A 13,995-nucleotide genomic window follows, 5' to 3' on the forward strand; every position below is an offset into this window, starting at 1 on the left:
CATACCGTGGTATACACAAGACCAAAAGAGGATGATGAAGAGAGCATTGATTCATGCAATCATATAACCCTAATTGACGGTGACTCTCCTGAAGAAGAAGAAGATGTTGAAGACGCTCCACTTGAATTGGAAGAAGGTGTTAAGGCCACTGTGGATGATCTAAAGGAAATCAATCTTGGTACTTCAGAGGACCCGCGTCCAATATACATAAGTGCTTTATTGAACCTTGACGAAGAGAAGGCATACATTGAACTTTTTCGGGAGTATCAAGATATTTTTGCATGGACTTATAAGGAAATGCCGGGTTTAGACCCAAAAGTAGCCGTCCACCATTTGGTTGTTAAAAAGAGAGTTCGACCTGTGAAGCAAGCACAACGGCGGTTTAGATCCGATTTGATTCCATTAATCGAAATTGAAGTCAATAAACTTATTGAATCCGGATTTATTCGTGAAGTTAAATATCCCACATGCATTTTGAGTATCGTGCCTGTGCGAAAGAAGAATGGGTAAATCCGCATCTGCGTCGATTTTAGAGATCTTAACAATGCTTGTCCCAAAGATGACTTTCCTTTACCAATCACCGAGCTCCTGATTGATGCAACTACTCGGCATGAAGTTCTGTCATTTATGGATAACTCTTCTGGATATAATCAAATTCTATTGGCACCGGAGGATGAAGAGCTCACTGCATTTTGTACTCATAAAGGTATTTATTATTATAAAGTAATGTCCTTTGGTCTCAAAAATGTTGGATCCACATATCAAAGAGCAATGCAAAGCATCTTTGACGACATACTTCATAAAAATATCGAGTGTTATGTGGATGATTTAGTCGTTAAATCAAAGAAAAGAAGTAATCACTTGGAGGATTTGAGACAAGTTTTTGATCGGTTGAGAAGGTATTAACTCAAAATGAACCCTCTCAGGTGTGCATTTGGAGTCATGTCGGGGAAATTTTTTGATTTTATGGTTCGCCATCGAGGTATTGAGATTGATCAGGCCAAAATTGATGCCATATTAAGGATGCCTGAATCTCGTGACATTCATGAATTAAAAAGTCTTCAAGGGCGATTAGCTTATCTGCGGAGATTTATCTCAAATTTGGTAGGAAGGTGTCAACCATTTAGTCGTTTGATGAAGAAGGATGTGCCATTTCAATGGGATGAGGCATGCAGTAATGCATTCAATAGCATTAAGTCTTATCTTATGAAAGTACTTGTTTTGGCTGCACCTATTCATGGAAAGCTATTATTTCTTTATATTGCTGTCCAAGAACGCTCAGTGGGGGCATTGCTTGCACAAGAAAATAATGAAGGAAAAGAGGTTGCCCTTTATTATTTAAGCAGAATAATGACCCCTAACGAGCTAAACTACTCGCCGATTAAAAAGTTGTATTTAGCTCTTATTTTTGCAATACAGAAGTTAAAACATTACTTTCAAGCACATAGTATAAGGTCATTTCCAGGGCGAATCCCATAAAGTATGTGATGAGCAAGCCAGTATTATCCGACCGTTTGGCTAGATGGTATCCTTAGCTACAACAGTTTGAGATTATTTATGTGCCTCAAAAAGCTGTGAAAGGACAAATTCTGACGGATTTTCTTGCTGATCACCCGATACCTACTGAATGGGAGTTAAGTGATGACCTACCAGATGAGAATGTATTCCTTATTGAGATTTGCCCACCATGAAAAATGTATTTTGATGGTGCTGCTCATCGTCATGGGGTTAGAGCGAGAATTGTGTTCGTAACTCCTGATGGAGGGATATTGCTATACTCTTTTACTCTAAGTCAACATCATTCAAACAATGTCGCTGAGTACCAATCTCTCATACTCGGACTTGAAATAGCTGTCGACATGGAACAGCTGGGCATTTAAATCTATGGTGACTCTCAATTAGTAGTTAACCAATTTTTGGGATGTTATGATGTCAAAAAGTCAGAGTTAATTCCGTATCACAAATATGCAACGCGACTTATGAGGCGGCTTGGAGATGCAAGCATTAAACAGGTTCCTAGAAGAGAAAATAATCAAGCTGATGCATTAGCTGGGCTAGCCTCTTCACTTGCCATGCCGGATCATGAGATACAAGTTCATGTATGCCAAAAGTGGATAGTTCCATCACTAATTGATGATGAAGATATTGAAGGAAGCGACGCTCATGTGGTCTCAACCTATGAAATTGACAAAGAAGATTAGAGACAACCCCTCATTGATTATCTCAAGTATCAAAAATTATCTGAAGAGCAACGTAGGAGAACTGACATCCGTCGTCGTGCTCCTCGTTTTGTCTTGTACAAGGATACACTGTACCGAAGATCATTTGAAGGTGTACTGTCTGAGCGAAGACGAGGCATATCGGGCAATGCACGAGGCACATTCTGGAATATGCGGAGCTCATCAATCTGGTCCCAAGTTACATTTTCGGATTAAAAGGATGGGTTATTATTGGCCTACTATGGTCAAAGATTGCATAGAATATGCTCAAAGATGTCAAACTTGTCAGTTTCATACAAATTACATTCATCAACCACCTGAGCCGTTACACTCGACCGTTGCTTCTTGGGCTTTCGATGCTTGGGGCCTTGATGTTGTGGGGCCATTATCAAAGTCGTCAGGTCAACATTTATATATATTGGCTGCGACCGACTACTTTTCTAAATGGGTTGAAGCCATACCGCTCAAGCAAGTTAGAAAGGAAGATGTGGGGAATTTTATTCGTGTGAATATTATTTACCGTTACGGAGTTCCCCGGTACATTATCACTGATAATGAAAAATCCTTCTCCAATGGTTTGATGGATAAGTTGTGTGAGAAATTTAATTTCAAGTAACGCAGGTCGTCCATGTATAATGCCCCCGCCAATGGTCTCACAGAGGCATTAAACAAAATTTTGTGTAACTTGTTGAAAAAAGTGGTGGCCAAATCAAAAAAAGATTGGCACGAAAGAATAGGCGAAGTTCTTTGGACTTACCGCACCACGTATCGAACTCCAACGCAAGCCACACCATATGCCTTAGTCTATGGTGTAGAAGCTGTCCTGCCCCTTGACCAACAAATTCCTTCTTTGAGAATTGCTATTCAAGAAGGGCTCACGGAGGAAGAAAATGTTCACCTGCGCCTTGAAGAATTGGAAGCTTTAGATGAAAAGAGATTGGAGGCCCAACAAAATCTCGAATGCTATCAAGCCCGTCTCTCTAGAGTTTTTAATAAGAAAGTTCGGCGCCGCTCCTTTCAAATTGGGGACATGGTACTTGCCGTTTGAAGGTCAATAGTTATGACTTATAGCACTAAAGACAAACTCGTCTCCAAATGGGATGGGTCATATGTTGTTCGAAAAGTCTACACAAATGGCGCGTATAAACTGGTGGACAAAGATGGCGTAAAAGTTGGTCCTATAAATGAAAAATTCATGAAGTTATACATGCCATAAAAAAAATGAAATACTCCATGACGCATGAATCTAAACTGCCTGTTGCTCCAGACCCGCATGAGCTAAAACTGTGGACAACAACTGCTAATAGTGTAGCACGTGGTTAAACTGCTGAAACATTCCACCAAATTTAAGGTGGTAAACAAAAGGATACTCCTGACCCGCAAGAGTTTAAACTGTGAATGGTAGGAACTACGTGTGACTTGATTCTCTTTTGGGATACGTAGGCAGCTTAGAGGGCAACTTCTAAATTCAGCTACAACCCTATAAAACTAAAGTCTTTACCCGGATGATTCATTTGATAAAAAAAAAAGAAAATGAACGTTTATCTTTAGGACAATTCGAATTATTTTGTGACATATACTTGAAAGTGTATTATTCAGATTACCAAATTATTTGGATAATTACCTTTCAAGTGTGATCAAAATTATGCAAAGATGAAATTGTTCATACTACGGTTGATAGTTTAAAATAGTGGCTATCGAAAGAGCAAGTAAAGACGAGGACGTCTGCAAGAATGTGATGAAAAGAAAAAAAATCAAGTTTCATTATGAAGTGCTTGTACTCATAGCTATACGCTTTGAGCAATTAACAAAAGATGAAATTTGAAACAAAATAAAAGATGACAACTATTCCTAGAATTCAAATGACGACAGCTCATTTTGGTTGTTTTCAAGTAATGCTTGTATCTTGTCCAAAGTTTGACTCTTCTCAACAAGTAGGGGCGGGGAATTCTCAATCTTTTGAACTTCATTTTGTAAGTCAACCATCACGCCTTGCACTCGGGTAAGCTCATCTTGCTCTTCTCGTAACAGTGAAAGCGTCTCCTTCCTGTGAGTATCCAAGAACTCAAGTCGCTTCCTCAACTCTACTTTCTTGCGATCAATCTCCTTAAGTTTCAACATGTGCGTTGAGATCTTCTCCGCTTGTTGTTTCTCCTTACTCTAAGCATCTCTAAGATGTTGGGTGGCCGTAGAAAGCAACTCATCATATGATTCAACTGAAATTTTATTTGAGAGAGAAGATTTCACTATAACGTAACGAGCTGCATTTGCAAAGAAAGCCTTTAAAAGGCCTTGCAAATTTGAGATATTTGTGGCATTGAAGCTTTGCATTTCCTCCATGATGTCGTTGGCTTTCATTTCAAGAGCAGATATACGTTCCAAGGCTGTTTGAGATATCATCACCTTCAAGTTATTTCACAACATTTGGATATAGTCTCGACGGCATGTTGAGATCACACTTTGGGGGCAAAATTCAGACACTTGTGGTTCTCTTGGCCACGATGGAGGATCGAAAACTTTGAGTTTCTTTTTGGCCGATGGAGTCATATGTTCCGTCTTCTGTGGCGTGATTTGTTGAATCACATTTTCATCCTCTACTGCCATTTTGGGACTCTCACTAGCACCCTTTTGTTGGGTAGAGCTGACCACTTGTTTGGCCAGAAGTTCAAATACAGTAGGTCCTTTAACTGATACTTGGCTTGGTTCTCCATCATCAATAAAGATCAAGTCTTGATCATTCAACTGTAGGGAAAACGTTATGAGACAAATCATGAATATGAAATTAACAAACAAATTTCAAATGCTAAATTGAAGAAGGCAAGGAGGGTCCTTATAATATTGACACGGCTTATACCAGGCACAGATATATCCGGAATGTCTTTAAAGAGTTCTTTAGGATCTAAACCAATATCATCCAAAGGGAGAATCATTACCTTGAACTTCTTGCGCTTCTAATGCTGGTCCGTGCTAGTGGATCGCTCATTCTCCTCATCAAAAGGCTTGCTCCTCTTCTTCTCATGTGAATTGTAAGAATCATGATCAATAGCTTCACAATGTTTAAAGGAAGATGAAATGAAGTACCCTTCAAAAATTCATCATTAGGAGTAAGGTCCTCAGGGGTAGTTGCCTTGTTGTTTGAATTCTTTAACATTTCCTTCTCACTTCTCACAGTCTTTTGCTTTATCTCAAGACTATTACCAACCTTGGAAGGGTTGTTCAGGTTTGTAAATTCCTTCCCTTTTGACTTCTTCTGCTCCCCATTTGATTGAACACTCTTAATCAAAGTATCACGCCCTTTGAGGAGATGATCATCATGCACCATAGACCACCATATTTGAAAGCCTGAAGATGTGTGCTTGCTAGCATTCAAGGGATAGCTAGGAAAAAATACATTTGACTCTGTTTTACTGCGAATGGCAGTGCACCTGAGTATTCGACTCAAGTCATAATTTGTGGAACGAACATCTGCCCCGAGTTCCTGTGGAGGAACTTGATAAAAATTGAATTGCCGCGCGAATCTATATGGACTATATGGCTCAACAAGAAAATCCCCTTCAGCATGCAAAACTAAGTAAATTGAGTAGACACTTACAAAATAACTTAGTTCGAGATTCGCTAATTTGCCATTGTCAATAAAAAGTTTATTACGGTTCTTCACAAGAGAAGTGATTTCCCAAGTTGCTTTGTCTCCCTGATGAATGAGGTCACGAACACTATTTTCATCAAAGTATCGTGCGCCACCCTCTCCAGAATAGCTGGTCATGGTGGGTCCAGACATGGTATTTGGAGTCGAGTAATGGGTAGAAAAATAACTCGCTAACCAAGCATATACATAGTGCACCAGAAAAGCCGCACGTGCACACCCTGGGGTAGCTGAGTTTGAAATTTTATCGAGCCCACGGTATATGTTTAGCAGGATAGAAACAGCAAGGCAAGTCTTACGACCGGCAGCCATCATACTAGCCATTTTGAAAGTAGATGGTCTAATATAATGGAAGTCCTCATCTGGTAAAGCAAAGACACAGAGCCAGCAAGATATAAATGCTGCAAGATAGGTCTCTTCCCGCAAGTGAAGTTTAACTTCGATGGTATCAAATACGCCATTGTCTTGACTTGAAAATTTGCGTGGTTGTCCAATTTCGCCATCCGGATTTTGGGTCGCTTGAGCACGAGATGCCCTCTTTATCCTTCTTTGCTTAGTTTGCCTTTAAACTAGAACTTAATCCATTGGGCAGCAGAAACTCCAGCTTTGTTGGATTCCCCATGTTGAAGATGATGTAAGGCTGCGAACAAATACTCACAGCTTTGTGGAATATGCCTTAATTTCTTTTCATTTACTCCTGTTAGTTCCTTCGCGCATGGGATTACCTCTTCATAAATACCTCCGATGATTGGAAGTTCTCCTAACTTGTGCAGGTCCCAAAATGAGAGAGACAATTCCCTGACAGATGTATGCAAGGTATTAGTGTCCGGGCATCACGCCTCGCAGAATGCCCTAAGTACATGGGGATTCCTATCATATGTGAAAAGTGAAGCATATAAGGCATCAAACAAGTAATTTTCACGGAGCACTTGTTTGCTCCTGCCGAGAATATCCTCCAACCACTCCCAGTAATTCTCGATGTAACTAAACGCACCATTGAGTCGCAAGGAAGGACCCCAGTGTGCATCTCCGTCTATGATCCGCCTGCTAAGGGTTTGAAAGGGAGTTATCCTTGGCTCCTTATTATGAATAAGGGATCTCAAGAAGTGGACTTTCGTGTCGTCATCTTGAGAAAGTTCAAGTGACCAGTCCTTTAATTTTGGGTACTGGTGAGAAGGCCACTTACCAGAGTAAGTTCCTTGTATAAGGGGGATGCACCAATAATTTCGTTCCTTTATCACCAGATCCACCATCGCTGTCAGCAATAAGGAGATACTTTTCGTTTGAAGATGTGACTTCCTTGAACACCACCATTGTATCAAGACTAACCTGCAACAAAACAAGGAAAAAGAAAGTTTAGTTAAAATGGCATGATCGAAGATAGTAAAAGGTTTCTTGAATTTTGGGTGAGTCTTTATTGAAGTGGGTAATTGTGTCTCATTCTTTATGTACTTCTGAAGCCATAATATGGCTCTCGTGGGAGTTTGTGATGGCGCCTTCTTCAAATTTTGGTTGCGCCATCTCCTTTGTACTCCTCAAGCCATAATATGACTCTCGTGGGAGTTTGCGGTTACACCTTCTTCAAATTTTGGTTATGCCATCTTCTTCATGTACTCCTCAAGCCATAGCATGGCTCTCGTGGGAGTTTGCGGTTGCACCTTTTTCAAATTTTGGTTGTGCCATCTTCTTCATGTACTTCTCAAACCATAGCATGGCTCTCGTGAGAGTTTGCGGTTGCGCCTTCTTCAAATTAAATGTCCACCATACAGGATGTGTCGGGGATCCTCCTTTCACGTCACGCAAAAAAAAAAAAGAGGTTCTGGCATTGACAAGAGGTAAGGTCATGGAGTATGCAAATTACCTTGGTGTTGTGAATTCCAAAAGCTGTGGTCCTAAAATTGTGGACAAAATTAGAACACCAATTTGCTTCAAATGAAAGGTATGAGCACGAGATGCAACCTGAAGGAAAAAAAATCTCTTTAAGGTCGTCCTTTGCAAGAGAGAAAATGAAAAAATATATATATAAAAAAAATAAAAAAAAGGAGTGATGTGTGGCATGCAATGGTAGGACAAGGTCTTATAAAGGGTCGTGCTCATCTTTAATGTGAAGTACGACATTATTTAGTCATTGGGCGGGTGATATTCCCTTCTTATCACACAGTCAAAAAAAAAGTGGAAAAAAAAATCATCAACGACAAATTTTGCCTTGCTTCACAAGAAAGACATGCAAGACAAAGATGTGGCGCGTGGCATGGTTGCTCTAACCAATTAGTACCAGTATGAACTTGCACGTGAAATAATAGTCAAAACTCAAAGTGGTTCGTGCTAGCTAAGTTTCGTTGGAGCTATTCGGCAAGTAATTGAAATACTTGAAGGACGCATGCAATTTTCCTGCAGCAGTATCAAGCGTAAAAAAAAAAATCGAATTTGCAGCACCAATGAGAACAAAAGATTGTGACATGCAATATGCCTAGGGAGCTAACAAGAAAGCTATCGATTCTTTGGTAATATGTGATGAACAACACAGCAAATTTGGCAAGCATTGTGTGAGAGTTAATATGAAAAAAAAAACATGAAATCGAAACTAAAAGAAGGCTCAACGATTACCTCGGAGGTGTAGAGAATTTTTCTTTCCCCACGATGCTACGATTTGTTTAGCTGTATTCGAAGCCGTAAGGAGAAATTAGAGAGCTCAAACCGTAAGGGATCTTATTGTTTAGCTGTACTTGAAGCCGTAAGGGATCCTATTGGTTTCTTTTATAGAGCTCAAACCATGCAATAAAAAAAAAGAGGAAATCAAAGTTCATTTGGAAATTGCAGGAATTGAGTATTACGGAATTGGTTTCCAAAAGCCGGCCAGTTGATAGCTTTCAATTGTTTACAAATTGATTTTAGCAGTTGTTAGTTGGCTATAATGGTGCTTGGTTGGATGTTCGGTCTAGGCAGTAGACCAATTTTGATTGGCACATGGTCTTGGAAGCAATTAAAGTTCAGAAGGAAAGTGAGCAGTCCAATGTCCAAGGAAATTGCCTAAATTCTTCACCACTTGATAGTTGGTTTTGGCAATTGTCAATTCATTGCAAGTGCCCAATTTTGATGCCTGCCAGTTTAACGCCTCATGGAAAGTAAATGGAAATGGTAGAAAGTTGCATGCTTCTAATTCTTTTGGATTCAACAACAATCAAGAGGAAAGTGGTCTCACGACTTCTTAAAGAATTAATTGAACAAATGAAGCCACGCGACAAACATGTTTCATGCAAGGTGGTGAAAGTTCCCAAGAAATGGTACTCATAAACCGCCTCATACGGAACTAAGTTCCCAAGGTGGTGAAAGTTATTGCCTAAGTTGACAATGTTCTAAATATTTGTGGCTTTCCATGCAAGACATCATGACCATGAAGACATGGTACTTGGACAATTCTTATACGTTTGCACTTGGGAGCCAAAGGACTCATAGGAAGGTTACTTGAGGTTATTCTCTAAATAAAATAATGTTCCTAAGAGAATTACAAGTTTCCTTATTGATTGGCTTCCTAATTGCATTCATGAAGCCGTGGAGAAAAGGCTAGGAAATATAGGAATCTTCAAACTGGTTCCTCCACTTTCCGAGCTTATCTCTTGCGGGTTATTGAAAGAATAGAAATTGCCAAATATTTTCTCATTCAAGAGCCAGTATTGGCGGCTCCTTCAAAAAAAATCTTGTCGTAATGGATCACAAATCTTGTTCTTTACTCAAATGATTATGGGTTCAAAATTGATCCATCAAATTGATCTGTCAAGAAATTTCTATTGGAATGCTGTCTAGGAGCAAGACAGTAAATACTTCAAGTTCCAGTTTCAACCCTTGGCAAGCAAGTTCTCAACTGAACCTTGAAGTGGGGGCATTTGTAGACAAAGAAATTTTATTTAATTTATTTAGTCAAGATTTATTAAATTGATCTTGATTAAATTAAGTTAAATTATAGAAGTCCGTTATGTTTTGGACTGGCAAATTGGGCCGATATTATATGGGCTATTAAATCAAATTAAATCTGTAATGTCCATTTAAATTGAAGTGAATTAACTGGTCTATTAATTCACAATGGACTATTTGGGTTGGCCCACTATTTAAGCTTAAGTTAAATGGGTTTCTTAAGTGACAAGTTACCCAAAATGCAGGAAGATTCTGGAAGGTTTTCTTGAAGACTTAGCCTACATATTTTGGCTATAAATAGAGGTCTTCCCTCAAGACAAAGAGGACACGAGAAAAATCCCTAATTTTTGGAGAAACTCTGTCAAATTTTCTCAAGAGCTTTCTTCCTCAAATCCAAGTCCAAATCAAGTCACACAAATCCTCCTGCTATCAGTGTTGAAGACTTGAAATTCCAAGTATTTGACACCATCATCAAATCAACCGTTTTCTACGTCGAAATTGTAGGAAACACCCTTTCGATTGGAGAACAAGTCTTTTCGGCCATTCAATTGAACCTATTCGAATTATATTATGAACTAAATAAAGAGATAAATATATTTAAAATTATCAAATTACACAATATTCAATACAATAAGTACTTATTGAACTATGTCTCTAAATAATACATTTAAAAGCACTTAAACACTTAATAAGTACTTTTATTAAAAACTCTAATAATAAAGTATTTTTCAATAAACTACTACAATCTTAAACGGGCCTCAAGTTATGTTTGACTTGATGAATGATCAACCGCAAGACTAATTGATCAGCCGCGGGTTTCATTTTGGAGATATGAAGAATCATAAGCCGCCAATCTAGTGAAGCCGAAGAGAGAGAAAAAAGAGTTGAGGTAGAAAAGAGTTAGAGAGGTGAAGATTTTGCAACTTCAAGATCTTGATCGTATGATGATTTGAAACCCGTTTGAGATGAAATTTTAGTTATGTGATCCTTTCGTTAAACTCTATACATCTACCCATTCTGATTTTGGATTTCCTCTTTGATTGATAATGCCTTTCTAAACCCATTTCTTAGAAAGTTGTAGTATTTGAAAGATAAATTTGTAATAGATCCATTTTTTTTTTTTTGCAGGACTAACATGAAGGCTAAATCAATGAATAGAGTAAAAACATGAAGCAGATACCATTGTTCAAATGTGTGTCTAGAGACTAAACAACTTTCTTTAACCAACTTATTTCCTGTGATGAGGATATTAGTCCAGTAAAGTTGGATTGTAAACAATACGGGAACACAATATGCCAATGTGTGCAGTAATTTATCCCTCTGCTGCTGCTTCTACAGGAGTCCTTGTGGTCATTTGATCAACTGCATGCACTGTGTTTTGAAGTTCTTCCCATAGAGCTTTGTATACCATCCTCTGCCTACCCACAACAGATTGACCCTCAAAAGTTGTAGAGATTACATCAATGCTTACATGGCGACCATCACCATAAGAATCCTTTACTATGACGGATTCCGCATTAAGCTGTTCCTTGATCTTCCTCCCCATGGACTGGGTCAAAGTAGAGTCCACTGAGCCGAAATCATTGACCCCAGTTGCCACACGAACGCAGAATTGCCGACGAGATACGACAGGAACAGCCGTCAATCCAATGCAAGAGGAAAACTTCACATTCGAGAATATAAGAGCACTGAAATGACGTCCTTCTCGTCTTGCTGGCAGAGAAACGAGAGTACGACAGCAAAAGAGACGACACCTGCATACCCACAGAGTCACCGCGTTTGGCTGCGTCAACAGTGCCATGGCGATAGAAGAAAGTGAGTATAACCATAGTAGATCCACATGATCAACTTGATTGTTGTGGTTAATGTTTTTGCCATTTGGAGCATATGTGTATGCCCATTATTATGATAGTAGATATCTTTTATTGGACTAGACCCTATAGTTTTTTTCCAATTTGGATTTTTTACATTAGAAATCCTGATATCCTGTGACTTTTACTTTTCTACATTTTATTATTGCATTATTATTACTGTTGATATCATTAATTGGTGATTTGGTTTGTTCCTGTTTTAATTGATGTATAGAAAAAAGTAATTTGTCCTATGTTAATTTTGATATTCTATGTCTGATATTCTCTAATATTGTGTGCCTACAATGTTACCCGTTTCCCAATAGAATTTTGGACTTTTGGGGTAAGACTGTAAAAGTGTTGTATGTTTTTATTTATTTTTTTGGTTGAACTGTAGTAGGTAGAAATCGAGTTTTAAAAGCATATATTCCAAAATCTCAATATACACAGGTAGGTACACGCTTACTTTTAAATTATTCACCCAAGGATTAATGTGATATTTCTACACAGTTACGGGTAGGTATGCATGTGCACAAAATATACAAAAATTTCCACCTGTAACGATGACATATGACGTATATTGTCTATCTTTCAAAATTTTACAAATTAATTCCAACTTTTTTTTTACATTGTAACTTGAGGGTTGGAAAATAATGTGAGGTTGCAATAATTGAGATTTGATGAGAGGGCTGGGTTGGAGGGACCGAGGAGAAAGCTACTGGAAGGGCAGCCGCAGACAAGTTTGAAACAGGTGGGTTCAGTGAGCTTGCTGCGGTTGAGGAGGGTGGCGGCGCTTACGGCCTCCGCAGCAGTGCCGAGAAAGTGTGAGGGTGGGAGAGGTGTGGGGAGTGACCTGGGCAGTCCAGTGGCAGCTTTGCCTTAGGAAGAGCTACCACGAATTGTTGGGATCCTATCACCAAGATTGAGTAGGCCGCATGGACCTGCGATGGATTCGACGCTGTTGGAACTTAATGTTGATAGGTCCATGGAGTTAGAGCAGGGATTTACGCAGGTGAAGGCAAAAGGTATGCGTGCTAAATTTCCCTCAGACAGGTAGCTTCGTTCTTCGACATCTTCTCAAAATTCCTTCAATGTGTTGTCCCATGATTAATGCTCTATTTTGGAATATTAGGGAAGTGTCGAAAGCTCCCAATCTTAGGAGATTGATCCAGTTAATTCGCATGCATGATGTTCAATTTCTTTGCATTTGTGAACCTAAGCTAAATGTTGCTAAGATTGAGTCTATACATTTGCGGCTTTCATTTGATTTTGTGATGGTCAATACATCTGTTGATCTCTGGGTATTCTATAAGTCGCCGTTTGTTTGCTCGCAGGTTGGTTCTTTTGACCAACATATCACGTTAGATGCTCATCATCCATTGTTGCCTAGCCCCTTGGTGTTGTCCTAGGTCCATGCGAGATGTTCCGTAGAGGATCGCAAGGACTTGTGGAGGGATCTCTTGCTTGACAAGCCACGGTTGCATCCTTGGTGTATAGGGGGGACTTCAACGTGATCTTGGCTTCCACCGAGAAGTGAGGGGGGCGCTCCTTTGTGCCTGCGGAGGGGTTGGAGTTTATGTCATTTATGGAGGAAGCCGAGGTGTTTGATGCAGGGTTCTCTGGACTCAGTTTCACTTGGTGTAATAATAGGCGAGGTTGAGCTCGGGTGTGGAAGCGGTTGGATCGGCTCCTTGTGAATGGCGAATGTGCGGGTCTCTCCGCCTCTATCTCAGTGGTCCATCTGGCTAGACATCCTTCCGATCATGGCCCTTTGAAGATCACGTTTGCCACCCATCAGGACGATAAGCCGCGGCCATTCCACTTTCTGAACGTTTGGACATCACAGGCCTCCCTGTTGGAGGCGATCCGTGTAAGGATCGAAGACAACCTAAGAGGGGGTGAATTAGGTTGATTAAAAACCTAATTAAGTTATGGGCACTTTTTGCTCAATATTAAATTTACCCTCTTTTCTAAGTGATCACACAATGAATCAATTAATGAATGAACAAAATCACTTGAGAGAAGTAGAAGAGATAAGTAATGTAAAGATCACAAACGTAACAATAAGTAAATAAAAAGGAAAGAATTGCAAACCAATTAACTACCCAACTCCTCTTGAACTTGTAGATTAATTCAAACAAGCTTCTTCAAATTGATGAATTACAATCACTCTTGTGTACAAAGGAAGGTTCACCTCCTCCTTGCCCCGAACTCCACTCGGTCAAGTTAGGAAGTTTTACTATCCCTTAAAACAATCCTCACAAAGCTATACTCATGAAGTATTTACTCACAAATGAAAAGCTTACAATGAACCTCACACCACTAAGACTACAAATCTTCCTTGGAGAGTGTTTTCTCACTAAAACTACTC

General features: G+C 39.4%; 1 protein-coding gene across 1 annotated transcript; it reads right to left on the reverse strand.

The window, feature by feature from the left end:
* Positions 1 to 11,086: 11,086 nt before the first annotated feature.
* On the reverse strand, positions 11,087 to 11,575 carry LOC113719419 (protein BOLA4, chloroplastic/mitochondrial-like). Its single transcript, XM_027244627.1, has one exon. It carries the CDS (start codon positions 11,573 to 11,575, stop codon positions 11,087 to 11,089), a length of 489 nt encoding a protein of 162 aa, XP_027100428.1.
* Between the last annotated feature and the right edge of the window lie 2,420 nt (positions 11,576 to 13,995).

This window comes from Coffea arabica, chromosome 11c (genome assembly GCF_036785885.1).
Source record: "Coffea arabica cultivar ET-39 chromosome 11c, Coffea Arabica ET-39 HiFi, whole genome shotgun sequence".
NCBI classification, from domain to species: Eukaryota; Viridiplantae; Streptophyta; class Magnoliopsida; order Gentianales; family Rubiaceae; genus Coffea; species Coffea arabica.

What these genes read in the sequence shown, in the direction of transcription:
- LOC113719419 (XM_027244627.1), bottom strand. Translation starts at nt 11,575, where the DNA reads ATGGCACTGTTGACGCAGCCAAACGCGGTGACTCTGTGGGTATGCAGG.